The following is a 27,124-nucleotide window of genomic DNA, read 5'->3' as shown; positions in this document are numbered from 1 at the left end:
GTGTGTGTGTGTGTGTGTGCGCGCGCATTTAGCATTTGTGTACTCTCTGGTACCAGAAGATGCTCTAGGATCCTCTTGCATGCTTCCTGCTCCAGACCTAGAATCAGTCATTTGTCTAAGGATCCTGGACTCCTTTTATTGGAGAATATTAGAAGCCAAGATCTGGCACTAGATATGCTCATTGCTGCTGGGGTGTCTTGCTTCTAGGCCCTCTTGCTGACAGAATAAGCAGACATAAGTCCATATACTAACCTATGTATAATACACACAGTCATAAATATTTCTACATGTGTCTATCCACAGCTGTAGTAAGCAAAACACGAGTTCATACTGACATCCCCAGCTTTGATCTAGTACCACGTGGATTATTCTAGCTTCCTCCTTAGCTTGTCTATAGCCTCCCACTCCACTAGGGAGAAACCTGGCTCCTGCCATCCATTTACATAATCGTTTGATTCCAGTGTGCATGTGTGTGATTTCAGAATTGTTAACCTGCACCCCAGTGGGAAACAGCTTCACCTCCTAGAGTACAGGACTGTGTGCAGTTCCATCTGCCTTCAGTTTTACAGACTCCACTCACTTCCAAAGTTACTTAGGTGAGCATCTTTTTGCCCAACCAAACCATTTTTTCTGGGCTGGATCTCACCTTTTTCTGAGAATAAATCTGACCACTGGGGCTCTGGCAGTGATATTCTCTGTGGAGACTGGATCCCCACGCCCTACTGAGTCTCACCAACCCCCTCTTCCATCTTACATCCCCTCATCTCAAAACAGCCTAGATGAACCCTCTCAAACCACCCACCGAGTTCTATGACCTCATGGGTGTACCCAGCCCATGGCCCAGCTCCAGCCAGCCTCCACTCCTGCCTGAGTATAATTGCTTGCCCCCCAGGACCACACAGCAGGGGCCAGCCACTCTGGGCCCTGGCCAACCTGTCCAGGCTTCCTGCTGGTCTGCCTGGTAACTGGGGCCTTCTCAGGTTACTCAGAGGATCACTTTGCCTTAGAAACTCCAGCTGTCACCTCGGGCTCATCAGTAACTGACGCCAAGGTCATACTGTTCGTACAGTAGCAGAGGGCTGGCAACAAGCAAGTGTCCCCAGGCATTCCACAAGCCCTGTGCTCTGTCCCTGCAACCACTGAAATCACCAGTGAGGAAGGTGAGCAAACCTGGGAGCACGGGGTGGGAGAGGCACCCAATAATCTGGGATGGGTAGCCCTGAGATGCCTCCCTCTCATGCCCTGAGATAGCCCATCAGCCCTGTCAGGAGCCTGGATTTCTGTTTCTAGGTGAAGGTGAGAGGGCAGACTGGCCCACACAAGGAGTTCTGGGTGGGTGGGAGAGAGCTTGGGTGACTCTGCAGGGTTGGCGACACATAGGAGGACTTGACGTGGTGCAAAAGCCCAGTGGGGTCTGAGTGCTGGCAGCCACTTTTGCACTGTGGGCTCCACAGGTTGGGTGTAGAGGTGCTAGGCATTGCCTGCTCTGGTCTCTGACAGGCAGCCTTGCCACAGGTATGTGGGCCAGAACAGGTGTGCACATGCATGGGAAACATGTGCCTCTGCCCCAAATTCAGAGTTTACAGCCAGCCCCTCTTTGATTGTGGAGGAGCTACTACTTCTCTCATGGTATAAGAATTGATCTCGGGCTCCTCTAAGACATGGTGATGCCCCCAACCCCATCTGGGCCCAGTGCACCCAGGAGTCCAGTGCTGCCATCAAGCAATAGAGTAAGTGTCCCTGAGGCCCCATGGCAGCATGGCCACCTGGCAGAGGAGGACCAGGTCCCCTGGAATGGGCTTGGAAAGAAGCTGGCCAGCTTTGGGGTGTGACAGCCTCCACCACATGCAAGGTGGAAAGTGTTCACACTGTCCTCTGGTGGCCAGGTGATACAGAGTCTCACTGGTGGTCACTTAAGACCATTTTTTACTAGTCCACGACGCTGCTGGAACCCTGGATCTCCTCCTCACCCCAACTCTCCAGCCGCTAAGACATGTTCAGGCATCTTGGGAAAGGGAGCCATAAGAGGATGACTGACTCCATGCTGGGGGGCTCTGAGCATCTGTGGAGGGCCTTCAAATCCAGCCCTCAGAGGTTCTTTGAAACCAGAGTCAGGAAGTCCTCAGAACTAAAGACTCTTCCTTGGAAAACCAAACCTTCACACCACATATTGCCTACAGTTTCAGAGGCCATCCATGAGCTCTAAACAATCCCTGCTCTAAACAGACATGTAGAAACACACCTAGAATCTTCCGTCTGGGACAGTCACCCTTTTGCCTCCCCAGGCTGTGTTTGTTAACCTTAAAAATAAAAGTTTTTTTTCTAGCAAAAATGGGTTAACCCAGGAATGGTAGAGAATAGCAATTCAGGACAAACAAGCTATGGCAAAAACCATAGGCAAGTCCAACAAATAAAGGAGAGGAATTTTATAGAGAAGAATAAGGAAGTTGGGAGGGATTATTTTGAATAAAATAATAATAATCACGGTTGCTCATTGGCTGAGTTGCAAGGGTGGTCCTCTTGTAGGAGAGGCAATGCGCGTCTTTTCCTGTTGGGCTTGTAATTGATGATTTTTTTCTGTTTGACGACTCTCCTGTTGGGCTTTGGGAGAGATAATCCTTATTATAATTGAGATGGAATGGTATGGCTCCCCCTTCTGGCCTCCTGACTTGGGTTTAGTGAGATTTCCCTTTATTAATTTTCAGGTTTGTGTCTCGTCCCACCTCACCAGGCCACACAACGTGGCCTTTTTTGGAGGACAGAGGTTCCACCTCCCCCTGAGCCTGTCCTAAAGTCAGGACCTGGGAGACCTCCAAATCAGTCATACCATGCTTCCCCAAGGAAGTCCAAAAGGAGAGTCCTACAATTCAAAGGGCAAATACCTGTCAAAGTCATTAGGCATTTGTGAGCGCATGGCACTGGGAAGTCCTTATTTTACATGGAAGTTGGTGAACTTGAGGCACTGCTGAATCTAGGAGTTGAGACACAATAGTGTCTTAACTTAAGCACTAATCCTCCACCTGGAGGCAGAGAGAAGTAGAGGCCCAGACTGGCACATCTCCTGGGTCTTTAAGCGGCCTGCAGCGCAGCAGACCAGGGCCTCGATGAATCCCCTGTGCCCTCTCTTTCCATCTTCAGCTGCCCCGCCAGCGCTGCCATGCCCGCCACCAACCAGGGCTGGCCCGAAGACTTCGGCTTCCGCCTGGGTGGCTCAGGCCCCTGCTTCGTCCTGGAGGTGACAGAAGGGAGCAGCGCACACGCTGGGGGTCTGCGGCCCGGAGACCAGATCCTGGAGGTGGAGGGGCTGGCTGTGGGTGGCCTAAGCCAGGAGCGCCTCGTGCGCCTGGCCCGGCGCTGCCCGCGCGTGCCGCCCAGCCTCGGGGTGCTCCCCAGTCCCGACGGCGACCCAGGCGCGGGATCCCGCTGCGCATCCCCGACCGCAGCCCCGTGGCCCGCGCGCTGCGGCCCAGGCCTCTCCCTGGGCCGCGAGCTGCTGCGCCTGGCCCGCCGCAAGCGCCCGGATGCTGTGCACCGGGAGCGCAGACACAAGGCCCAGGAGTTCAGCCGCAAGGTAGGACGCGCGTGGGGTGGGGTGTGGTTGGCCGGGTACCCTTCTGGGGCCTGGTATGGCTCCCACAACCTGGAGCCGAGGAGTCTTCTAGGGACACATTTGCCAGAAATATAAAGACACGCGAGCTTCAAGGCTCTTTACCTAATTTTGTAATTCTGTTTGGTTGTTTTATAGGGGTTGCTTTTCTTTTTTACTGAGATACACAGGTGTAAAGTACATTAAGTGTACAGCTCACTAGATTTTACATGTGCACACACCCTTGTAATCACCACCCTGCTCAAAATGCAGATCGACAGAATATAGGTAATGACAGAAAATGGAATGATTCCTTCACCCCCAGAAAGTTCCTATGTTCCCCTTTCTCTATTGGTTCCATCAAGAGGTTGCTGCTATTTGGGCTTGCATCATTAGTGATGACTTTTGCCTGTTTGTGAACTTTTTTAAAAAGATTGTATTTATTTATTTGATGGAAAGAGAGAGAGAGAGAGAGCAAGCAGGGGGAACAGCAGAGGGAAAGGGAGAAGAAGTAGGTGTCCAGCTGAGCAGGGAGCCCTACTCAGGGCTCAATCCCAGAACCTGGGGATCATGACCTGAGCTGAAGGCAGATGCTTAACTGCCTGAGCCACTCAGGTATCTCCCTTTTGTGAACTTCATATTAATGGATATACAGGGGACACCTGGGTGGCTCAGCAGTTAAGTGTCAGTCTTCCGGCTCAGGGCATGATGCTGGAGTCCTGGGGATCGAGTCCCACATCAGGCTCCCTGCATGGAGCCTGCTTCTCCCTCTGCCTATGTCTCTGCTTCTCTCTCTGTGTGTCTCTCATGAATAAATAAATAAAATCTTTTTAAAAAAATGGATGTACAGCACATAACTCTTTGGTGCTGAGCCTCTTGTGCTCAACATTTTGCTGTGACTTTCATCCACATCGTGTGGCAGTGGATCATTCCTTCTATTGTCTGTCTGACTAACATAGTGTCTTAGTCTGTAACAAAATCCCAGAGACCAGGAGGCTTATAAACAACAGGAATTTATTTCAATTCATTTCTCACATTTCTGGAAGCCAGAAGTCCAGGATCTTAGCACCAGCGGATTTGGTGTCTGGTGAGAGCCACTTTCTGGTTCCTAGCTGGTGCCTTCTCACTGTGTGTGCCTTCTAACATGGTGGAGAGGGCAAGGAAGCTCTCTGGGGTCTCTTTTGTAAGGGCACTAATCCCATTCATAAGGGCTCTACCCTCGTGACGTGACATAAGCACCTCCCAGACGCCCCACCTCCTAATGCCATCATCTTTGGGGCTTAGGGTTTTAAGATATGAATTTGGAAGGAACACGAACATTCAGACAATAGCACATAGTTTTGTTTTTGTTTTTGTTTTTGTTTTTTAAAGAGCCACACTTGTTTTAAGCCCTCACAAAACTGGGATCTGGCTCTGCCTTACACAGTAGTCTGGCTGGCTAGTTGGCAACAAGAGGCCCTGATTCAAGTCCCCTGATCTTCCAAAGGCATCAGACTTTGGCACGAGCAAGCCCTAAGGGGTGGCTGGTGGAAAGTTAGGACTTCCCTGAGGACTGAGCGTCAGATCCTAGAATGACTAACATCCTTAGCCACAAGAGGAGCTCAAGGTCTAAGTCATCTACAGGAAGCAAGGAGCAGCCACCAAGAGAGGTAGAGACCCAGAGCTAGAAAAGGACTTCTGAGGATGGAGCTGGACTTTAGACTTGAATCCCAAGTAATCCCTGATTTGCAGAAACCTGGATCTTTTCTGGAAAAATCCAGGCAAATCCAGGCAACCTGGTTGGGACACAGTCAGGGAGAAAGAGGCTGAGTAGTATCATCATATCTACTGGGACCTACTGGAAGGTGTCAGTATAGCAACTACCTGAGACCTTCCACCCTCCTAACTTGTCCTTCAGAGCCTTCAGATGTGAATGCCCAGCCCAACATCCTGGAAACTCAGTTTGGTGATTAGGACACTTAAGTTCAAAGGCACCCTCACTTTTCTTCCATGGAAAGGGCACTGTTCATTCCTCCTTTTGGCAGAGCTTGGCCATGAGGTTTTGGTGGGCAGAGGACTAGAACCCTGCTATTAGAGAAATGACTCCCAGCCCACTGCCCAGGTACCAGACCTCCATCCACCTGGCCTTCTTCAGTGCCCAAGCATGGTCCAGTCCTCCTTCCTTCTAAACTGAATCCCCTCAGGAGCCTCATCCCCACCATGTACCCTGGCATGACCCTGTGTCTGGGCAGGACCCCAACTTGAGCCTTTTAGCCCATGATCCTGAGCAGGCCAGTCTCTGTAGCCAAGTGTATGCAGTCACTCACACATACATGCAAGATTCAGCTCTCGCCTCCCTAGGTCACCAGGGTACAACTCCTCAGAAGATGCAGTTTCTTTCTATCCCCAGAATAGGCTCTGCTGTTATAGCAAACAGCAAACATCTTGGGGCCTTTGCACACCCCACAGGTTTATTCTCCATCCACACAAAGTCCTCTAAAAGTCCAGGCAACTCTCCAGGATGGCTGACACAAGGCCTCAACATGCCAGACGCCCGCATCTGAACGTGCAGCTTCGGGAGTTTCTGTAGAAGAGGAAGAGAAGGTGGAAATGTGTGCATTGGCTCTTAAGGACTTCAGAGAGGGAGCAAAGCACTGCACCCGCAGCCCATGCTCATTGGCCACAATTAGTCATGTCACTGCTTCCAAAGGGTGCCGGGAAATGCAGTCTTCTGTGCGCTCAGAGGGGGGAGGGGAGCTAGCAATATTGGTGAGCACTAGTGGCTTAATCCCTCTGGATGCTGTAACAGAATATCAGCCTGGATGGCTTAGAAACTGCAGGAATTGGGGATCCCTGGGTGGTGCAGTGGTGCAGTGGTTTGGCGCCTGCCTTTGGCCCAGGGCGTGATCCTGGAGACCTGGTGTCGAATCCCACGTCGGACTCCCGGTGCATGGAGCCTGCTTCTCCCTCTGCCTGTGTCTCTGCCTCTCTCTCTCTCTCTCTCTCTCTGTGACTATCATAAATAAAGAAAAAAAATATTTAAAAAGAAAGAAAGAAAGAAAGAAGAAAGAAACTGCAGGAATTTATTTCCTACAGCTCTGGAGGCCAGAAGTCCATGATCAGAGTGCCAACATGGCAGAATGAGGGCTCTCTTCTGGGTTGCAGACCTCTCGTGTCTTCACGGGAGGGAAGGAGCTGGGAGGTCTCTGGAGTGTCTTTCATAAGGACACTGATCCCATTTGCAAGGAACCACCCTCATGATCTCATCCCTTCCCAAAGGTCCCACCTCCTGATACCATCACATTGGACATTAGGTTTGCAGCCTATGAATGGGGGGGGGGGGGGGAACACCACCATTCAGACTGCAGTCACTAGTAATGTCTGCTATAATTCCAGATGACCTGCTACAGAACCAAAGGCGTGTCCCAGACTCCATCCAACCCCTGCAAAGTTGTAAGAGGGCGTGCTCAGAGCCCCCAGAAGGGCAGGGTGGACATGCAGACCTGGCCACAAAGCAGGGCCAGGGTGGCGACTGCCAGAGGGAGGGAGGAATCTGACTGGCTGCCCAGGTCAGCCATGATGTGTGTTCTACCAAGGGGGAGTGGGAGTGGTGGGTTCTGGTTTGAGCTCACCAAGCACCTGCAAAAACTGAGAGCAAATCCCCAGAAGAGACTGCCTGGGGACAATCAAGGACTTTCTGACAATTAGCTCCCGGGTTGTCGCCAGTGCTCTCTCTGCCCCAGTTTTTCCTCCTTGAAGATTCTGATATTTAATAGAAAATCCATTAGCATCCCGTGATGGTGCCTCATGCTTAGATGTAGGTTGAGAGCATCTGGGTAATGGCTGACACCAAAGCCGCACTGTGGCACAGGCCCCAGGGGGGGAACTATTTTTTCCTCTTTCTTACATAAAACGTCTTTCCAGCTAGCCATGTTCTCCTTTGAATTGAGGCTGCAGCTGACTTTGATTGCAAAACCCTAACCTTCCTTGGCACAGTGGATGTGTGTGTGTGTGTGGGGGGGTGCTGGTGCTGCAGCCTGCCCTACTCACTGCCAGGGAAACTGAGGTCGCCAGGGGAGTCACAGGAAATGCAGTGAGAGAACAGCTGGCCATTTGTGGCTCTTCGGTTCAGTTCCATAAACGTTCACTGAGTGCCTACTATGTGCCAAGCCCTGTGCTTGATGCTAAGCAGGAACAAGACGTTAGGTCTGGGTCTCAGGCCATCATAGGAGGAGACAAACAGTAACACAGACTTTGTGGGGTGCACGTGCTAGGACTCTGGCATGATGCCCTTGAAGTCCCGTTTTATGGCATCACCACCTCTGGAAAGCCTGCCTTAATCTCCTGGTGCGACTATCTAGGAAGGAGTTGGGCATGCCATTCTGAAGCTCTGGAGCAAGCATTGGGCTGAAGATCGAGCTCCAGAAGTCACCCTTTGGGGTCCTTGCCCAGAGAATTGCCACGGAGTGCTGCAAGTAGGGGGCGCACTGCAGTAGATCAGGGTAGTTGTATAGAAGCAAGAAGTGTCGACAGCTCTGGGCCAGAAGAATTAAGAGGTTGCTTGGGTTGCAGGGTAAGGGGACTTCATGTACTCATGTATTTAAAGGAGAGACTTGAATATTTATACAAGCTGAAGGGAAGAAGGCAATAGAGACACTGAAATCCACGTGTTTCGCCATCATTGGTTGTGGATCTGTGATGCGCTGAGACCGGGGAGATGGCTGTGATGAGGACAAGCAGGGAACCTGTTGTCCCTGTGGGAAAAAGCCAGCGAGGAAGTGCACAAATCTATAAACAAGCTATCTGGGGATCATGATTGTGGAAGGAAGAAATGAACAGGGAGATGAGAGAGAAAGGTAGGGGGGCTGCTTGGCCAGGGTGGTCAGGAAAGCTCTGTGAGGAGGTGACTTTCGAGCTGAGAGCCGAGTGACAAGTAGATGGAGGAAAAGAAGGTGGGGTCGGGTGGGGCCGTGGGTGTCTGGATTGGAGGGTTGACCTTGGCCAGGGAGATGGGGAGCTCTTCATCCTCTGACAGCAGAGGGTGGTGGGGAAGGATGCTGTCTACGGACGTTGGGGGTGAATGGAAGGTGATAGAGGTGGTATCGAACAGCCCTAGCTCTGGCTAAGGTTGCATCTACTCTCCCCTGAAAGTGAGACACAGCAAACCCACACATTCACTCCACGCCCAGCCTCCCATCTCTGCTTCAGGGTCAGCTGAGGGCGTCAGTGTTCAGACACCCCCAGACCTCCTGACTATCACGGGAGGGCTCTCATGGAGTATGGACAGACAACGTTTAATTGTTGCAAAAACAAAAAGTAACAATTTCAGACACAAAAGTCACACACCGTATGATCCCATTCACAAGGAGTATCTAGTATAAGCAAATCCACGGAGAGAGAAAACCAATTAGTGGTTGCCAGAGGCTGGGGACGAGGGGAATGAGGAGCAAGTATTTCATGAGTACAGAGTTTCTATTTGGGGGGTATGAATATGTTCCGGAACTGGATAATGGTGATAGTTACACCACACAGTGGATGTACTTAATGCCACTGAATTGTACATGTTAAAATGGTTACAATGGGGATCCCTGGGTGGTGCAGCGGTTTAGCGCCTGCCTTTGGCCCAGGGCGCGATCCTGGAGACCCGGGATCGAATCCTACGTCGGGCTCCCGGTGCATAGAGCCTGCTTCTCCCTCTGCCTGTGTCTCTGCCTCTCTCTCTCTCTCTCTGTGACTATCATAAATAAATAAAAATAAAAAAAATTAAAAAAATAAAATAAAATGGTTACAATGGTAAATTGTATGTTATGTGCATTTTTACCACAGTAAAAAATAAAGGAAAAGAAAAGGAACAATAATAACATGTTTCCCTTTTCTTGACTGTATAAATCATACATGCTTGCTATAGAAAAAATGGAAACCATTGACTTATTTTAGAAAATCCAAATCACTATAAAACTTAGTGCATATTTCTAATTCATAGATATATGTGTAATCATATATATCTAAAAATATAACACTGTGTATTCCATTTGTTTTTTTAAAAGATAGTATTTATTTATTCATGAGAGACACAGAGGCAGAGACATAGGCAGAGAGAGAAGCATGGTCAGTCCCAGGACCCTGGGATCACAACCTGAGCTGAAGGCAGATGCTCAACCACTGACGCACCCAGTGGCTCAGACAACCCTGTGTATTCCATTTGTAAACTGCTCTTCTCACTTGCCTGTTCATCGCATTTTTCTGCATATTTTATAACGGCCTTATTGAGATAGATTCACATATCATACAATCTACTCATTTAAAATGTACAATCCAGTGGTTTTGGGTATATTCATAGATTTGTGCAACCATCACCATGACCAGCTTTAGAATACTCTGGTCACTCCCAAAAGAATCTCCACACCCTTAGCCATCACTCTGCATTTCATAGTTCTATTTTTTTAAAGATTTATTTATTAGAGAGAGAGCAGGGGAGGCTCAGAGGGAGAGAATCCTCAAGCAGACTCCTCACTGAGCATGGAGCCCAGCATGGGGTTTTATCCCAGGACCCTGAGATCATGACCTGAGCTGAAATCAAGAGTCAGACACTATCCACTGAGCCACCTAGGTGCACTTTATGGTTTTAAATAAAAATCCCCAGCATCATTCTTTCTGGCCAAAAAGTACACATTGCATCAAATTGAAAGCATGTTAATTGCAAGACACCCCGTTTTTTTTTTTTTTACCACAAAAAGAGAAATACCTCTGGCAATAAACCCATGACACATGCTTCCTTATCACCTTACTTTTCACTTGATTTAGTAGTTATTGCAAAAGGACTTTAGACTTATTTGAACATATTTAGTACCAGCAATGCACATAAATCAGTGTAAGTAACAATATGAACACCCACGACTACATCCATATACATGCCCAGGAATAGCTACTAGTCATAAGATACATCCTGATTTCAGGGACGTTAAAATATGGGGGAAAAAAAAAGGTTAACCCAGAATCAACAATATCCAGTACTACAGAATATCAAGTGGACTTGGCTCTCAAACAACAGAAGTTGACTCTGCTAACTTAGGCAGGAAAGGGATTTGATTTGTGGGAGGAACAGTTTGCAGAATCCCAGCTGGATATCCAGCCTTAGAACCAGGATGGGATGGGCAACCTGGAGCCCAGCTGTCCTAAATTACCCCAGTAGGGAAGTCTGCTCAGGGTGCGCTGTGGGGCTTGGCCACCACCCTCAGCAAGCTCTGCTGTCCCCATCTCTCTGCATCATATTTTCAAGAGCCAAAACCCTGGACCAGAGCCTACAACTGTCCCCAGACTACCACATAACTGCCAGGGTCCTGCCTCCCACATAGTCTGGGGTTTCCTCTTTTCTTAGCCAAATAGCCGGGACTATAAATATCCCTCAAATGGATGAGCTAAAATTATCCATTCCATATTATCAGATATCTATATTACTTCCAATATATCTGTTTTATGAACAATGCAGAGGTGAACCTTTTCACTCATATATCGTCGTGCACCATCTTGTTTCTCAGGACATACCTAGGATCCATTTCTAGATCATTGAGTAAGATGATGGGTGCATTTTTAGGCTCTGGATACACTTACCAAAGCTGCCCTCCAGAAACATGGTGCCTATTTGCATGCCCCTTTCCAATAGCTGCATGGACTCCTCTGAATAGATGTACCTTGATTTGTATCAGCTGGTTTGTACACAAAGCAGAAAAAAAAACAGAAGTCCAGAGGGGGCACTAAGGGAATCCAAATTCAGGGAGAGGCACACACTCCAGGGCTTCTTTGTAACACCAGAATATTCTCTGTGGGATCTCTCAGTGAACAGTGTGGTGGAAAGGAGTATAGTGTTATAATAATAGTAACTAGCAATTATTGAGTGCCTGGTGCATTTTAAAGCTCTTGTATTGATTCCTTTGATCCTTATAATGCTCAGTAGAAGGCCTTTCTCTTAGTAGGAGTCCTGACCCCATGGCCTTGGGCAAGTCATTCCACCTAGACCAGCCTCGGTTTGCTTGGATGTAAATAAAGATACTAGCCCTGCTATCTTGTATGGCTGCCCTGAGGCTGGAAATGACGACATTTAGGTAAAAAGCTTGCAACAGTGCTCAGGCAGGGCTCCCTTGGCAGCTGTCCTGTGGAGGTAAACTGAGGGAGGAAGGGAAGGAGGTGAGCAGGGTTCCGCTCTGGTCCATGTGGTCATTCACCAGACCCTTCCTCACAGGTGGATGAAATCTTGGGGGACCAGCCAACTGCCAAGAAACGGGTATTTGCTGCACTGAAGCAATTCGCAGCTGAGCAGCAGGTAGATGACCTGGTGCGGGCGCTCACCCTGGAGCTGCCCCTTGAGGCCCATGCACCACTCCTGGACAACCTCAGGTACCTCATTTGGGGGAGGAATAGGCAGGCAGGGTGTGCCTAGCTCAGAGGTACCCACTCTCCCACCAGCACCCCAGGCACTGCTGCTGCACGTCCTGCTACTGAACTGGGCCCAACACCGACCCACTCCCAGGGTGGGCCAGTGACCCTGAACGCTGACCCTGGTCAGGGTGGCTGTTGGCTCTGCTGGGTATGAGGGCATTGCTGTGGGTGAGAATGGATTGGCTGCTACATGTTGGGCTGGCACAGGCTGCAGAGAGGACCAACCTCCTGCAGAAAGGACATCCCCATGCTACAAACAATGGGTACCCTCAGCCCTTTGATGATGCCAAGCCCTGTGCCCAGGACCTCATCAGGGCCTAGAGGAACACTCTCTGGATGAATCATCCCAGCATGATTGTTATCCCCATTTCTTGGAAGCAAACTGAGGCTCAGAGAGATTAAGAGGCTGGCCCAAAAGTCACACAGCAAATGAGCAGCTGTCACAGGACCGTGAAACCATCAGCTATGCACTTTCTGTTCTTCTGCTTAGCTTTAGAGCCCTGTACGTTTATCCTTTAGGAAAAAAAATTCATGGTGGTTTTATACCTGGAGTGGCCCTGGAATTTTCCGAACCCCCCCCCCCCCCCGCCCCGCGCCACACACACACACACACTCGCAACTTTCCTGCCAGGGCATCACTGACCTGTACAGCACAGCTTTGATCAGGCCCCCTCTGGGCCTTAGTGATGCCTTCACTGCCGGGATCCTGTGGGGGGGAGGGGGGTGGTTTCTCTACTCATCCTGCCTCCAGGGCCTGCCACTGCTCCCCCCACTTCCTGGGCACAGCCCGCCCCCTCCCCTTGCTGCCATTCACCCCGCAGCCTGCCCCTCCCTCTGGGCCTGGCCAATGTCAGGGATGGGGCTGGCCAACCCCCCCCCCCAACAAAGCCTGGGCGCAGCAGCTCAGCTCTGCAGCGGAGCACAGAAGGCCACCGAAAGAGGCCACCATGAGCTGCCTGGGGTGAGTTAGGGGCTTGCCCCTTGCTAGGAAAATCCAAAGAGGAAAAAAAAAAGTTATTTCTACAGCCTAATTGGCAGTGGAGATGATGCGCTGGCGCCGAGGGCTCCCTGGGGAGGTGATGAACGGGAAGCCCCCTACCCCGCCCAACTCCACCAGGGCTGGGCCAGGGGCGCGGGTGGCTGGCTGTCCCCTGGGAAGTTGGCACGCGTGTCACAAGGCTGCTAGCAGCTGGCCTCCGGACTCCGCTGGAGTCCCCCGCGGTTCCCCCCTCATCTCCCTTCAGAGCTGCCCTGGCTTCCATCTGTGTCGCCTCTGCCTCCTGGGACAGCCTGTCTCCCCACGCCTGCTTTCCCGTCTGCAGTTCATCCCCAAGCGACTGGCAGTGGGTCAAGAAGAGCCCAGGTTGGGGAGGCACCCCCTTGAGTGCACTCGATTTAGAGCCTGGAAAGCCGGAAACCTGGACACCTGGGGATGCCCGGTCCCCCCAGCATCCCCGAGGCGCTGGTGGGGAGGATAAAACAGCAGCCTCTATTGTCAGCGCGTGTCAAGCGCGACATGAAAATTGGGGAGGATGCTGGAGGAAGGGGCGGCGCCCAGCTGGGCTCTGCAGGGAGCGGGGTACCTTGGTAGTGTGGTTTCAGCCACCCCAACCCCCAACTCTTTACCCTCTACCTCCCCACCCCACCCCCAGGCTGTGGTGGGCCACATGCTGGGTTCCAGGATTGCAGTAGGGATCCTCATGCAGAACTTTCTATGGGAGAGTTCTGAGGGGGCATGGAGGAGTCACAGATACAGTTATCTGTGATTCTGAGGGCTGAGTGCCAGCAGCCCAGGGCTAACTCAGCGGGGGGCGGGGTGGGGGTTAATCAGGGCAGGCTCCCTGGAAGAGGCAACAGGTGCCAGTGCTCAACTCAGTGACCCTCAGAGTCTGGCAGTATGTCCTATGGGGGCAGAAAGACAGTCCCCAAGAAGAGTTAATCAGGGCCAGGCATCTAGCTACAGAAGTGGACCTTACCAAGGCAAGGGTGGTGCCACTTAGTACCCAACACTGCATACTCAACAGTACCGCGGTGTGAACCACCTTGCCTAGGATGGGTGGCCACAAAGAGCTACAGTGGTGGCCTTAGGATGCCCCACTGAGGAGAGATAAGATTTAAATGAGAGATTGAGTGCAAATAGGTGAAGCTGTGTGTGTGTGCATGTGTGTGCACGTGTGAGCATGTGTGTGTCTGTGAGCTTGGCAGAGGCTGGAACCCACCCAAGTCACCTCTGAGAGGTGGTCTCCGTGGCCAAATCAGAAGGCTTGGGGAGGGCAGCCCCAGTGGCCCAGCGGTTTAGCGCCACCCTGGGCCCGGGGCGTGATCCTGGGGTCCCAGGATCGAGTCCCACGTCAGGCTCCCTGAGTGGAGCCTGCTTCTCCATCTGCCTCTCTTTTGGTCTCTAAGAATGAATAAATAAGAGCATTATCAATTGCCTTTAAGAAAAAAAAAAAAAAAGAATGCTTGGGGAGAAAGGAGAAGGAGCAGTGAGACCAGGAAGCACAGTAGCCACATGTGGCTTTTTAAAATTAAATTCAGTGGATATTAAATAAAATTTAAAAGTCAGTTTCTCAGTCTCATTAGCCACATTTCCAGCGCTCAATAGCCCCATATGACTAGCAGTCACTGTGCAGGACAGTGCACATTTAGAACATGTCCATCATTGAAGGAAGTTCTCTTGGACGGTGCGGCCGTAAAATTTGGGTCAGTGGTGGTAATGTAAGCAGAGGGTCTCATCTTCCTTCACGACGGCAGTTCATCCTGCAGCTCAGAGTCTAATTTGGGTCTATCCCCAAAGGGATCCCAGTTTGATGAAGTGATAAAATGACTTTCTAATTAGGACAGGCCAGGCAGCTTGGGAGGTGTGACGTGCTTAAGAGGGAGCAGCTTTGTGGTCGGCTGTATTTCAGGAAATCTGGAAGGAGAGGGAGGGGCAGGCAGTGCTGGAAGACGTTAGGATCTGGAATCCTGACAGACCTAGCTTGGACCCCCCCAAGTCTGCTCACTGGCTGTGCAACCTTGAGCAGGTTAATTGACCTCTATGGTCTGCTTGTAAAACGGGGTTGGTAATCCTTACGTGTTCCCAGCAGGGATCTTGGTAGGAAATCACATAAACGAACACTGCCAACTGCAAGCAGAAAAGAGATTAGTTGAGAATCTGGGGGTAGGGTGTGAGGGAACACGTGTACCCCCTTCATCCTCTTCCGCTTTAATGACAAATGTCAGACACACCATAATGCAAAGAGATTGGGAGAATTCTATGAAACTGTGTAGAAGTACAAAGGACATATACATAGTATGTGCTCAGCTAGTGTGGGCTTCCCCTAAGGAAGGTGTCTTTCTCCATCGAGCAGGTTTCTCAACCATGGCACTTGTGACATTTGGGGCCTGATATGTTGGGGGCTGGCCTGTCTGTTGTAGGATGTTTAGCAGCATCACTGACCTCCACCCATTAGATGCCAGTAGCACACTCCCCAACCCAATTGCTATTTTGTGACAACTAAAACTATCTCCAGATAGTGCCAGATGTCCCCTGGAGGGCAAAATCACCAACTGAGAACTACTGCCCCAGAGTCATCTGCCTTTTTTTTTTTTTTTTTTCATCTGCCTTTAGTAGCACCCTCTCGCTGGGGCAGGTACTTCAGCCAAGGCTAGCTGTTGCTTGACCTCCGCCTCCCCCATGCTGTCTTGGGCTATCTGGCCAGATGCACCAGCTGCTGTCCCTTTCTGATGGCTTCACTGTGCAATGGGACAGAGGGACAGCATACAGTGTGGACAGACAGGGACAGGGATACAAGAACACTGGACCCCATGGAGATGTACACTTCTGCCTCTGTCTGAATTTGAGCATGAGGATTCGCTCCATGCTCATGCCTCCTCTGCCCCCAGTGTGGTGGACAGCTGTCATAACCTTTGGGCTGGCCTGGTTCTGGATGCTGGGCCATTGCACTCAGAACCAAACTTCCGGAAATGTCTCTATCATGATACGCTGGCTGTGGCCCTGCAGATGTCAGGGAGCTGTACTCACTGTAGAGGTTTTCAGGGATCTCTCTCCCTGGCAGGGCTGAGGACAAGGCCTGGAAGGATGCGGCATGAGTGCTGGCTCTGACTTCCTAATGCTGCTGGGGAGAAAAGCAGCCCTGATTGGTCACAGGAAGGTGGTGGCCTCACTGGGGCCAGGAATGTGGGGGCTGAGGATGTCGGGCAGCGTGGTTCGAACCCAGTACCAGTCAGACCATCAGGCCTGTAGGGGCCTCTCTGTGACCCGCTGCAGGAACCTGTAGGCAGAACCATGTAAGATGTTCCTTCCTTCCAGCGACTGAGACACAGGGAGAGTCCTAGGGTTTTCTGCCTCTGCAGCTCCAGTCTGTCTGGGTAGTGGCCAGTGCCTGGTGAGGAGAGAGCCTTGTGTTAATGTCCCCCAAGGAGCCCCTCCTCAGGATGTCCTGGGCTGGTTCCCAGGTATCTATGTGCCCTTCCACCAGCAAGCGGGACAGGACCACCGAGAAATGACAATGCAGTAGCTTCCCTGCGGTGAGGGCCTGCTCTGACTTCCACCAGCAGCAGGCCCAGAGCCAAAGGTCCAGATTCCCTTTCTTGTTATCACCCTCTTTTACCCTTAGCTGGTCCTCCCATCCTCTCTCCCAGGAGGAGACCCTCTGTCCTCCCCTACACCCCAGCCTGACTGTCCTTCCTCATTCTCACTCACTCACCAGATCTCATACATTCCCTTTCCTCTGTTTCTTAGAAGCTAGCCACTTGTCCCACCCCACACCCTTCCCTGTTCCCCTCTCAGCCTCACCCACTCCCCGAGTGCACCAAACCCCTGGGGTCCCTCCTCCTCTCCTTAAATCCAGAGACCCTCCCCGGGATCCTCAGTGTTCTCAGAGTTCAGCGATAGTATTCAAGGCCTCCCTCTCTAGCCGCATCTTGATTGGCGCTTTGCCCTGGGTAGGTGAGGAGGGCTTCCCCTCGCGGACCAGCTCCCTAGGGCAAAGGCCACACCCTCCGGAAAGCCTTCGCAGGCTCTACAAAGAAAGTTGGGGCTTCTTCCGAACTGTGGGGTTCAGTCTCGCCGCAGCCAGGTGCCAGGGATTTGCCACGGTGCCGGGGACCTGGGCGCGGCGGCCTGAGAGGTTGGAGGCGAGACACCTGGAGGCGGCCGAGAGGAAGCGGCGTTGGCAGCGCTGAACCGCCCCCTGCTCCCCCGGAGCTAGCCGGAGGGTCCCCCGTGGGGGCGGGGCAGGGCGGGGCGGGGCCACCCGTAGGGGGCGGGCGCGGGGCCGCGGGCCCGGCCGGCTCGGGAGGGGCCGAGTGCGCTCGCCCGGCAGAGGCTCGCGGAGTCGCGGCGCCCTCGCTCTGCTCGCGGGCTTGGCCACCCATACCTGCCGGCACCTGCCACGCCGCCGTCGCCGGCTCCAGATGGGGAAGGACCAGGGCTTCTCTCGGCACTTTCGGTAGTTCCCCCCCCGCGCCCCGCGCCCCGCGCCCCCGGGAACTGTGCGCCCTAGGCGCGGCGGACCCGCCTCAGGCGGCCTGAGAAGGGGTGGGGCTGGGGTACTGAGGTGGACACTCACCCGGCGCAAGGGGGCGAGCTCCCCGCGTTGGATGCCTGGAACCTCCACGCGCCCCTGGGGGTCGGGATGGGGGTCGGAGGGCACCGAGGGTTGGGACCGGAAAGCCCTCTTTCCTTCCTGCAATTGGGCAGGTCTGGGGAACTGGGGATGTGGTGGAGAGAGAGAGGACCCTAGCGCAGCCTCTAGGAAGACTCTGGACACGGATTTGCACCTGACCCCCCAGGCAGAGGGAACGGAGCTGGCTGACACCATTGTGTGGCCAGGGAAGAGCCCTGTGGTCTCCAAGAAGCCTGTTGGCATAGCAGGGACCTGGGCATCCTGGGGCAGCCGTACTGTCAGGGTCAGAGGAGCAGTGATGTGCCACAGTGGTCCATGAGGCCCCATTGTGCCTGGCTGTCCTGGGGTGGGGTGGGGGAGTGGATTCAGAGCAGACCCAGGGCTAGCCCAGACTGAGCTGCATGGAGGGCCAACACAAGCCAGGAAGGGCATCTGGCTCATGAGGCAGCCTTGCGCTTTGGCTTAATCCCAAGGACGCAAAGCAGGGAAAAGGCTACCAATCATCTCCCACCTGTGCACTTGGTGACTCACCATGGTTACCACCGGGGTGGGGGCAGGTGAGGGTCAAGGCCTTTTTGAATTGCTGCTGGAGAGTAGAGCTGGGATGGTCATCTGGCCCCTGCCCAGGTTGGGCCTAGGGCCTTCTGGAGCCTGAGGCTAGAGCCCAAAGCATGAAGTGGACAATCTCCAGCTTGTCATCCATCTTTGGGCATGAGGCACATGGTAGATCTGGGAGGGTGTGGGGAATGTGCAGGCCAGGCAGACTGAGGTGTCAGGTTCCAGGGACCTTGAGTAACCATCTGGGGAATGAAGCCTAGGCTCTAGATTTTTGGGAATCACTGTGAATGGGTGAGGATGAGCATCAGGCCAGAATGCTCCTGGAGGTGTTGAGTAGGTCTTTCATTTTGGCCTCCTAGAACATTCAGACCCAGAACAGAGGTCACTGGGGGGCAGCCTTGATGCCCCCGCCTCCTGGAGGATCCACATCCCTTCCCCCCCCCCCCCCCCTAGCAGGCAGCTTATACTGCCTGCCTGGTCTTATTAAAATCCTACCCATAGAAGTCAGGAGAACTGAGTGGAGGACTCCAGACAACCTCAGAGGAGTTGTATTTCAGTTGGCTGCAGAGCCATTGTTCCCATCTTCCTTCCTCCTCCCCACCATGCCCTTGGCACTGGCTCCTGGTACAAAGAGCATGGAAGGGAAAGTTGGGATGCAGTCAGGGAGGCCTCACTAGCAACCAGAACTTCAGAGACCCTCAGCAGAGTCCTGCCACAGTGCTGAGGCTCGGAGGCTGGCCTTCTGTCCAAGCTGTGCCCAGGGCCAGCTGTGTAGCCCTGGCAAGTTAACAGATCTCCTCTGAGCCCCCTGATCCTCTGTCAGAGAGTCCACTAGGATGTTAACTGCTGCCATTACTTGGAGAGGTACGCTTATGCTGCTCGCAGACCCCCCCCCCCTTGTTTCCTGAGTCACTGAGTCCCTCCCCGTGCCAAACTCTGACTGGTCACTATGGCTCTCAGCCCAGCTACAGATCTAGCCCTCAGGGAGCTTCCAGCCTTGCAGAAGACACTCACAGGTACCAGGGGATCATCCCAGGGTGTACGCTCCGCACAGGGTCCATCCAAGCCTCCCCACTGCCTCCCATCACATCCAGGTGCCCTCTCTGAGAGGAGGAACCACAGAGCCTTCAGCTCTGAACCCAAGTGCCTGGCTGGCACAGACAACAGAGTCTTACTGAAGCATGTAAGATCAAACTCACAGAGGGCCAGCGCTGGGCGTTGAAGATTGAGCCCAGTGTAGCTAGGAAGCAGAGAGAGGACCCTGGGCAGGGCTGCAGCCAGGGCAAGAGTGTAAGAGGTAGGGCTGGATGTGGCGGTTCTGGCAATTTCTGAAGAGGCAGCTATAGAAAGGGTTGGGCAGAGAAGCAAGCAGGACGGCTGGGAGTGTGATGAGTGTCTGGAGGAAGTCTGACCGTGGCCGGGCTGTGGTTTCAATTTCCTCCAGCAGACTTGCCGGAAATCAGGTAAGAAGATGGGTGGTGGGGGATCCCTGCTGGGGTTTGGCCTAGCAGGTGCAAGGGCATGAAATTAGGAGAAAGGCTAGAAGTGGGAAGGCAGAGACAGGAAGAGGAAAAGGTCCATGGATGGGATTTGGGGGCCCTGAGTAATGGGGGCGGCCCGATTGTGACTTTTCCGAGGTGGGTAGCCGGGCACCGTGGTCCTTGTGTGCCCCCCCCACCCGCCCCCGCCGGTTGGGGCGCAAGCGCCAGCACCGCGGGGGAGAATGAGGCGCCGGCTGCTGGTTCCCCTGTTACCCCTCGGGAGGGGCGGGGGAGAGCCTAGGCCGGCGCCCAAGACAGGAGACTTTAGGCAGCGGTTTGGCACGATCGGGCGCGGTCCGGGGCGCGCCCCGACTCAGCGGTCCTCGCCGGCAGGATCTTCATCCCCAAGAAGCACCGAGCACGCTTCGACGAGGTGGTGTCGCAGGGTCTGCTTGGCAAGCTGTGCCGCGCTCGGCGGACGCAGGGAGCGCAGCGGCTGCGCCGGAGCCGCAGCGAGGAGCGGCCGGAGCGCCTCCTGGTGTCCACTCGCGCCAGCGCCGCCCCGCGCCGCCCGGATGAGCCGCCCCCGCGCAAGGCTGCCTCGCTGCTGGGCGGCCGCGCGGGCCCGGGGGGCGCGCGCAGGTACCCGGGGCGCGCGGGCACGGGCCGCGGATGCCTCCTAGTGGGCGGGCTGAGATGCACATCTGGGCAGAGGGCTGGGGTCCGGCGTGGACACCTGGGGGTGGGGGTGGAGGGCAGGACGCCGGACATCTCTATCCTCTACCGCCTCCACACCCCCCTCCCGGCCCAGTCTCCCTCTGCCCATGCTGCCAGCCCCCACCCCGCCCTTTCTTTCTTCCCAGGACAGTCCGAGTCTACAAGGGCAACAAGAGTTTCGGCTTCACACTGCGCGGTCACGGGCCTGTCTGGATCGAGTCTGTCCTGCCTGGTGAGGGGTGGGCGGGTTGTCTAGAATGGGGTGAAGCACTGTTAGGCTGATATTCAGTAACACCCCCCCCCACACACACACACACACACACTCTGCCCCTAGGTTCTCACCTTATTTAGCCTGTGTCCTCTAAGTGTCCCAGAGTCACTGTCTGAGTTGGGGCAAACCTCTACCAAGCTCAGGGTCACTGAGCTCAGAGAGCCAAATGTTCCATCCAGACCTTTCCTATGTCCACGGGGAGGGCTGGGGGCCCTGCCTCAGACACTGGATAGCCAGGACACACCTGATGCTTGCCCAGGCTGCACCCAAACAGCATGCCCTGTGTGGAGTGCCCACTATAAACTGGCACTTGCTGGGCAGGCCAGACTCCGAGAAGCATCAGGCCTCGGGATCTCTGCCCGCTATATGGTCCCCTACCCTCAATCTGGACTCTCCTCCTACCCCCACCCAGCCTGCCTCTTTTTGATCCTGGAACAGTGATATCTTGAAGAAGGCAGAGCCTTCTCAGTGCAAGAATTCTTCCTGCCTCTCCAGGGTGGGTGGGGGGAGTGTGGGAAGAAACTCATTTCTTCCTGAGGTAGCACATTCCATTGTGGAAGGTCTCTGTGGGGCAGAAATGTTTGTTGGTGCTAAACTGAACCCTCCCTCCCGCTGACCACCCCACGGGGCTGGGTCACCCGCTCTCTCTGTCCTGCACCCATATCCTCCCAGCACCTGAGGATGATGCTCCTGGTGATGCATCCCCATTGGTGGCCCTGCTCATGATGACTCCTTTCTACCCTTCCCCATCTCACACCTCTCATGCAGGGATTTGTGGATTGGACACCTGATCCCCAAAAAAGTGCCCTCCTGCCTTTATATCATTGTTCCAGCCATCCGATCATTTTGAGACCAAATCCTTTTGAGACTGACATGTCCCAGTTCTTCTCAAATTTGTGCATTACTAAGTTGTCAACACAGTGTTGTAGGGGAAAGGGCCACGACTGGTCCTTTAGAAATGAGTAATCTCTCCTCTTTCTCCTTTCCAACTGTGCCACAACCAGCACAACTACCTCCCATCACCTACATGTGCAGACAGGGATACGAGCTTGGGGCCATGTTTCAAATCCAGCTGTGATGTTCTCCCCAGCCCAGCCTCCAGGTTGGAAACCCCATTCCTTCCTTCTCATAGGAAGCCAAGTGGATGCTTCAGTGAGAGCTTTTACAGATTGGGAAACTGAGGCCTTTAGAGGCTCTGGCAAAGCAAGGACCAGAGCCTAGGATCTCCTGACTCCTGATCCAGTGATCTTGAATCCCTGGCTACAATCCCTCTGGCCCTCCCACCCCAGGCTGGCCCAAGCTTCCTGACAGGCCAGGTTGGATTTATCACCACCATCGTCCTCCCCTCTCCTTCTTTTCAGTCCCAGGGGAAGGATTCCCCTTCCCAGCAAGTCTTTCATGAGCTCCCTCTTCCTCCCTGGACAAACCCCACAGCCTCACCACAGAATTCCTCACAATCTGAGATTTTCTTTAGGCATTTGTCACTAGCCCCCCTTGCTTCCAAATCAAATTTATTTTTTTAAAGATGTTATTTATTTAATAGAGAGAGCCAGAGAGCACAAGCAGGGGGAACAGCAGCGGGAGAGGGAGAAGCAGGCTCCCCACTGAGCAGGGAGCCTGATGCAAGGCTCAATCCCAGGACCCCAAGATCATGACCGCAGCCAAAGGCAGACACTTAGCCAACTGAGCCACTCAGGCACCCCCTCCCCCCAATCAAATTTAGACTAACAGCTGACCAAAGAGGCAGAAAGGAAAAAAAAACAAACCCTACATCCACAGGAGCAAATCTACCAGTCCCCTCCCCAGGTGTTACATTACTCAAGGCTACCCAGGCAGAGTGAGAATCAGCTGCTCCCATGTGTATAAAATGCAGGTTTTATTATTATTATTCTGGTATGGTGAGGCCAACAGATCAAGAGATGGTTACTATTTAAAGAAGAGCTTGTCCCTCACAGTTCCCAAGAGCAGGGGGCATGCCACACCACTCAGGGCCATAACACACAGGGCCATAGTGCATGGGGAAGGGAAGGATAGGCAAAGCAGGCTGAGCAGGTACAGGATTAGTCCGAGCTGGCTCTGAGGCAGAGGAGCTGTCCCCAGTTGGCAGGTACCTGGCCCTGGGAGATTAGGGCAGTATGCAGATGTGGCCCAGGATGTGAGAGCCCCATCGGGAAGGGATTTGGGCGTGGGCTCTGGATCAGTTGGTGTGCATACAAGAAGACCTCTTCTGAGTCAGTTATTTACCATGTAGGAATTGGCTAGCCAGTTGGAAGGCTGTGCTTCCTGGTTCAGCAAGACCCCAAAATACCAAAGCCTCAGGAAGTACAGAAACAAATAAGCATGATTAACACGCCATGTTTCCCAGCCTGGGGGAGGAAGCTGCCTCCCTGTAGGCAGATGCATTTTCTCCCAATAACAAAGACACAGAGGAATCTATGATGTGAACTGTTACATGCAGGGCAGAGAGCGGGGTTCTCAGCATGTGTACAGATGCTACAGAAATACGGCTCCCAACAAACTTCCTTGTTTCTGTTCTCCCGCAACAGCTCAGGCTGATCAGAGGTCCACACTGTGCCCCAAACCCTCCCACCCTTACCCAGGGGCTCACTCCCTGCTCAGAGCAGCTGAGAGCAGAGGGATGCTGGGTCTAATGTAGGATGTGCTGGCCTGAATTTGGCTCTCCTTTGCCACTCATCCTATTTGGCACCTGTAAAATGGGCTCACAGACTGCAGCCCTGCCCAGCTGACCAGCACACACTCTCTTCTTGCTTCTAGGGAGTCCGGCTGACAATGCGTCCCTCAAGTCAGGTGATCGGATCCTTTTCCTCAATGGACTAGACATGAGGTCAGAGGCTACTGGGGACATCAGAGCTGGGTGACAAACCCATCTTCCAAGACTCTTGACTTTTGGGACACCTAGCCCATGGTCCCAATCTCCTATGACCAGTTTGTCTCCAGGATATACCCCTCTTCCTATGGGAACTCTTGAATTTGTCCCCTCAGACTAGATAGGATGTCACTTCATCCTTCCAACCAGAAAGTACCCCAGCTCCATGCAAGGAATACAGAGGGTTTTTTTTGTTTGTTTGTTTTGTTTTTGTTTTTAAAGATTTTAAAGTAACCTCTACACCCAATGTGGGGCTTGAACTTACAACCCTGAGATCAAAAGTGACATGCTCTCCTGCCAAAGCCAGTCAGGTGCCCTGAGAATTACATGGACTATGAGTGTCTTGCCCTTTCCGGGGAGCCCTGCCTAGGGATGACATGGGCACAACCCCTCTGCACCCAGAAGTGTCCAGCTGGTCCTGGAGCTTCTCCTGCAGAGGAGATAAATAGGCAGGAGAGGCAGGGCCCTGGCTCCTGGTCCTGGCCCAGCCTCAGACTGCTGAGTGGCTTCTACAGGCAGGACATGGATATCTGGTGGGTGGCTGTGGACAGGGCTCATCCTGGTCAGGCCCTCCTGGGCCATCTCTTCTTGGCAGGAACTGCTCCCATGACAAGGTGGTGTCCATGCTTCAAGGCAGTGGTGCAATGCCCACACTCGTGGTGGAGGAAGGGCTCATCCCATTTGCCAGCGGTGAGACACCCACTGCCACTTGGCTTCATGGCCCATGGAGACCCTGCCAGGGTCTCCACGTGTGGGACTTACAAGTCCGCAGAGGACTCTGCTTTTCCCCCACACCTGCAGCCTCCCTCCCCAAGTGGTGCTGTAGACTCCAGTGGGACAGCCTCAGGGCCCTGCCTGGGGCTGTCCCTCTGTCCCTGTCTCCAGCCTCTGGCAGTAGGTGTGCCTCCCGAAGCCTGGCACTCACCCCAGCTGCAAGAGAAACTGCATCTGACCTGGGGATGCTGGGTCACCCGTGCCTCTCCTGCCTGTGGCCCTGACAGACTCCGATTCTTTGGATTCCCCCAACCCGTCCTCGGCGCTCACCTCCCTGCAGTGGGTGGCGGAGATCCTGCCTTCCAGTATTCGGGTGCAGGGGAGGACTTTCAGCCAGCAGCTGGAGCACCTACTCACGCCTCCCGAGCGCTATGGGGTCTGCCGGGCCCTTGAGAGCTTCTTCCAGCACAGGTGGCTGGGCCAGAGGGGTGGTGTGAGCTGCCCTGGGTGGGCCTCCAATCCTGCCCAGACTCACCATGCGGGTCTCCCTGTCTGTGCCTCCTGAGTCTCCTTCTCCTGGGAGAGACTCAGAGAAAGCAGCAGCTGGTACCAGGGCTACCAGAGTGGTGGTCAAAGTGCCCTACCACAAACCCTGCCTCTGAAACCCCCTAGCCACGTGACCTAGCCCCTGCAAAGTGAAGTGCTGACCTGCAATGTTGTTTGTGGGAAGGTCACAAGACTAGCCTGTGGGCATTTGCTACTAGCCGGCCAGGTCTGTTGGGGTTGGTTTGGGGTTTTCCTCTTTGTACCTGAGTGCCAGCAGCAGGCAGCATCTGTCACCATCCTTGGTCCAGAGGGTCATTGTCATGGTCTGTGCAAACCCCTCACCTGTTCACCCCCTTTTCTTTTTTTGTTTAAACAGCTTTATTGAGACAAAATTCACACACCATAAAATTCACTCTTTTAAGTGGACAGTGCACAGCTTTTTCATTGACAAATCTGAGCACCCATCACCACACTCCCATTTTAGAACATTTTCATCACCTCAAAAAGAAACCCTGCACCTCTTTGCTGTCATCCCCTCCTCTTTGGCCGCCACCCCTCTCCCACCCCAAACAACTGCTAATCTATGTTAGGGTCTTTGAGGCTTTCCCCATTCTGGGCTTTCCTATGAACAGGCTCCTGTAGTATGTGTGGGATTTTATGTCTGGCTTCTTTCACTCAACATCATGTTTTCAATGTTCATCCAAGACAGAACATCTACTTCTTCCCTTTATCTTGGCCAAATAACATTCCACTGTGTGTATAGACCACATATTGTCTGTGCACTCATCTGTGATGGACACTTGGCTTGTTTCCACCTTTTGTTCCCTTTTAGCTGCCCCCCCGCTTCTGTGTCCCTCCCCTGCCAAGGCCACCAGTCCCATGAGTTTAATGGACATCCTTTTCTCTGATGTATTCTTGAAGTGTGGGCATTGCTGTTTCATAGGATGTATTTTTTTAAGTTTTTTTTTTTTAAGTAATCTCTACACCCAACCAACATGGGGCTCAAACTCTCGACCCTGAGATCAAGAGTTGCATGCTCTTCCCACTGAGCCAGCCACATGCCCCCTCCCATATGATATATTTTTGTTCTACATCACAGTTGGGGATATTCTGTGCATATTCTGTGTGTGACTTTTTTTTTCACCAAGTGCTATTTGTTTAGATCTGTCCATGTTGCTCTGTATACATGTAAGATTTCATTGATTTATTTGACAGAGAAAGAAAAAGCACACAAGCAAGCACACACAGGAAGCAGTAGGTAGAAGGAGAGGGAGAAGCAGGTTCCCCACTGAGCAGGGAGCCCCATGCAGGGCTCAATCCCAGGACCCTGGGATCATGACCTAAGCCGAAGTCAGGCACTTATCCAGCTGAATCACCCAGGAGCCCCCTCTCTGTATACATTTAATACATTGTTTATAACTGTGGCCAAATTCCTGTGGACCAAGGGTGCAGGTCTAATCTATTTACCTGCCAGTGACAGAAACAGGCTTGTCACCACTCTCTTCCATCTTGATAGTAGTGATGAACATCATCATGCACATTTCCCCATGGAGCTGTGTATGATTCATTTGAAATTTACATCTAAGAGCAGCCTTGCTGGCTATTAAGGTGTTTGTTTTCTGAATTTGACTAGATCTTCCCAAATTGATTCCCAGAGCACTGCTATCACTCACATCCTCGGGGCTCCCTCATCCCCATGTCCTCACCAGCATTTGGCACTATCCAGCTTTCTACTCATGCTAGTCTTTTAGGCATAAAGTGACATCTTATCTTATTTTATTTTGGGTTTTGTGTATTCGTTTTTTTTTTTTTAAGATTTTTATTTATTTGAGAGTGAAAAAGAGAGCGCATGAGAGAACAAGCACAGAAGGAGAGGGAATTCCCCACTGAGATTCCTCACATTCCCCACTGAGCAGGGAGCCCGACATGGGGCTGGATCCCAGGGATGATGACCTGAGCCAAAGGAAGACACTTAGCTGACTGAGCTACCCCAGGTGCCCCTATTTTGGGATTTTATTTTATTTTTTAAGATTTTATTTATTTATTTAGGAGAGACAGAGAGGGAGAGAGAGAATGGCAGAGATGCAGGTAGAGGGAGAAGGAGGCTCCTCGAGGGGAGCCCAGTGTGGGACTCAATCCCAAGACCCTGGGATCACGACTTGAGCCAAAGGCAGATGCTCAACTACTGAGCCACCCAGGTATCCCACTATTTTGGGCTTTTAAATTACTATTTTAAACATCTTTTAATAGCCTTGTTAGTTTTTTTTTTGTTTGTTTCTTTATCTATAGAATACCTTTTTAGACCCTTAATGCATT

General features: G+C 52.7%; 1 protein-coding gene across 7 annotated transcripts in view; it reads left to right on the top strand.

The window, feature by feature from the left end:
- Positions 1–1,054: 1,054 nt before the first annotated feature.
- GRID2IP (Grid2 interacting protein) overlaps positions 1,055–27,124 on the top strand; it is a 42,922-nt gene continuing 16,852 nt past the window's right edge. For 2 of the 7 annotated variants that reach the window (XM_072753176.1, XM_072753172.1), the window contains exons 1-6: positions 17,323–17,457; positions 20,067–20,315; positions 20,537–20,622; positions 23,437–23,506; positions 24,144–24,238; positions 24,550–24,733. In XM_072753176.1, coding sequence (XP_072609277.1) covers positions 17,423–17,457; positions 20,067–20,315; positions 20,537–20,622; positions 23,437–23,506; positions 24,144–24,238; positions 24,550–24,733 — 719 coding nt within the window. In that variant the 5' untranslated portion in view covers positions 17,323–17,422. Of the gene's footprint in view, positions 1,161–3,138; positions 3,572–11,804; positions 11,960–12,888; positions 12,963–17,322; positions 17,458–20,066; positions 20,316–20,536; positions 20,623–23,436; positions 23,507–24,143; positions 24,239–24,549; positions 24,734–27,124 lie in introns of those variants that run through there. The other 5 variants (XM_072753171.1, XM_072753175.1, XM_072753178.1 and 2 more) reach the window with 5 other exon arrangements.

The sequence above is a fragment of the Vulpes vulpes genome, chromosome 3 (genome assembly GCF_048418805.1).
Source record: "Vulpes vulpes isolate BD-2025 chromosome 3, VulVul3, whole genome shotgun sequence".
Lineage (NCBI taxonomy): Eukaryota > Metazoa > Chordata > Mammalia > Carnivora > Canidae > Vulpes > Vulpes vulpes.
Note: the sequence above shows the minus strand (reverse complement) of the source record. Positions and strands in the feature narration are given on the sequence as shown.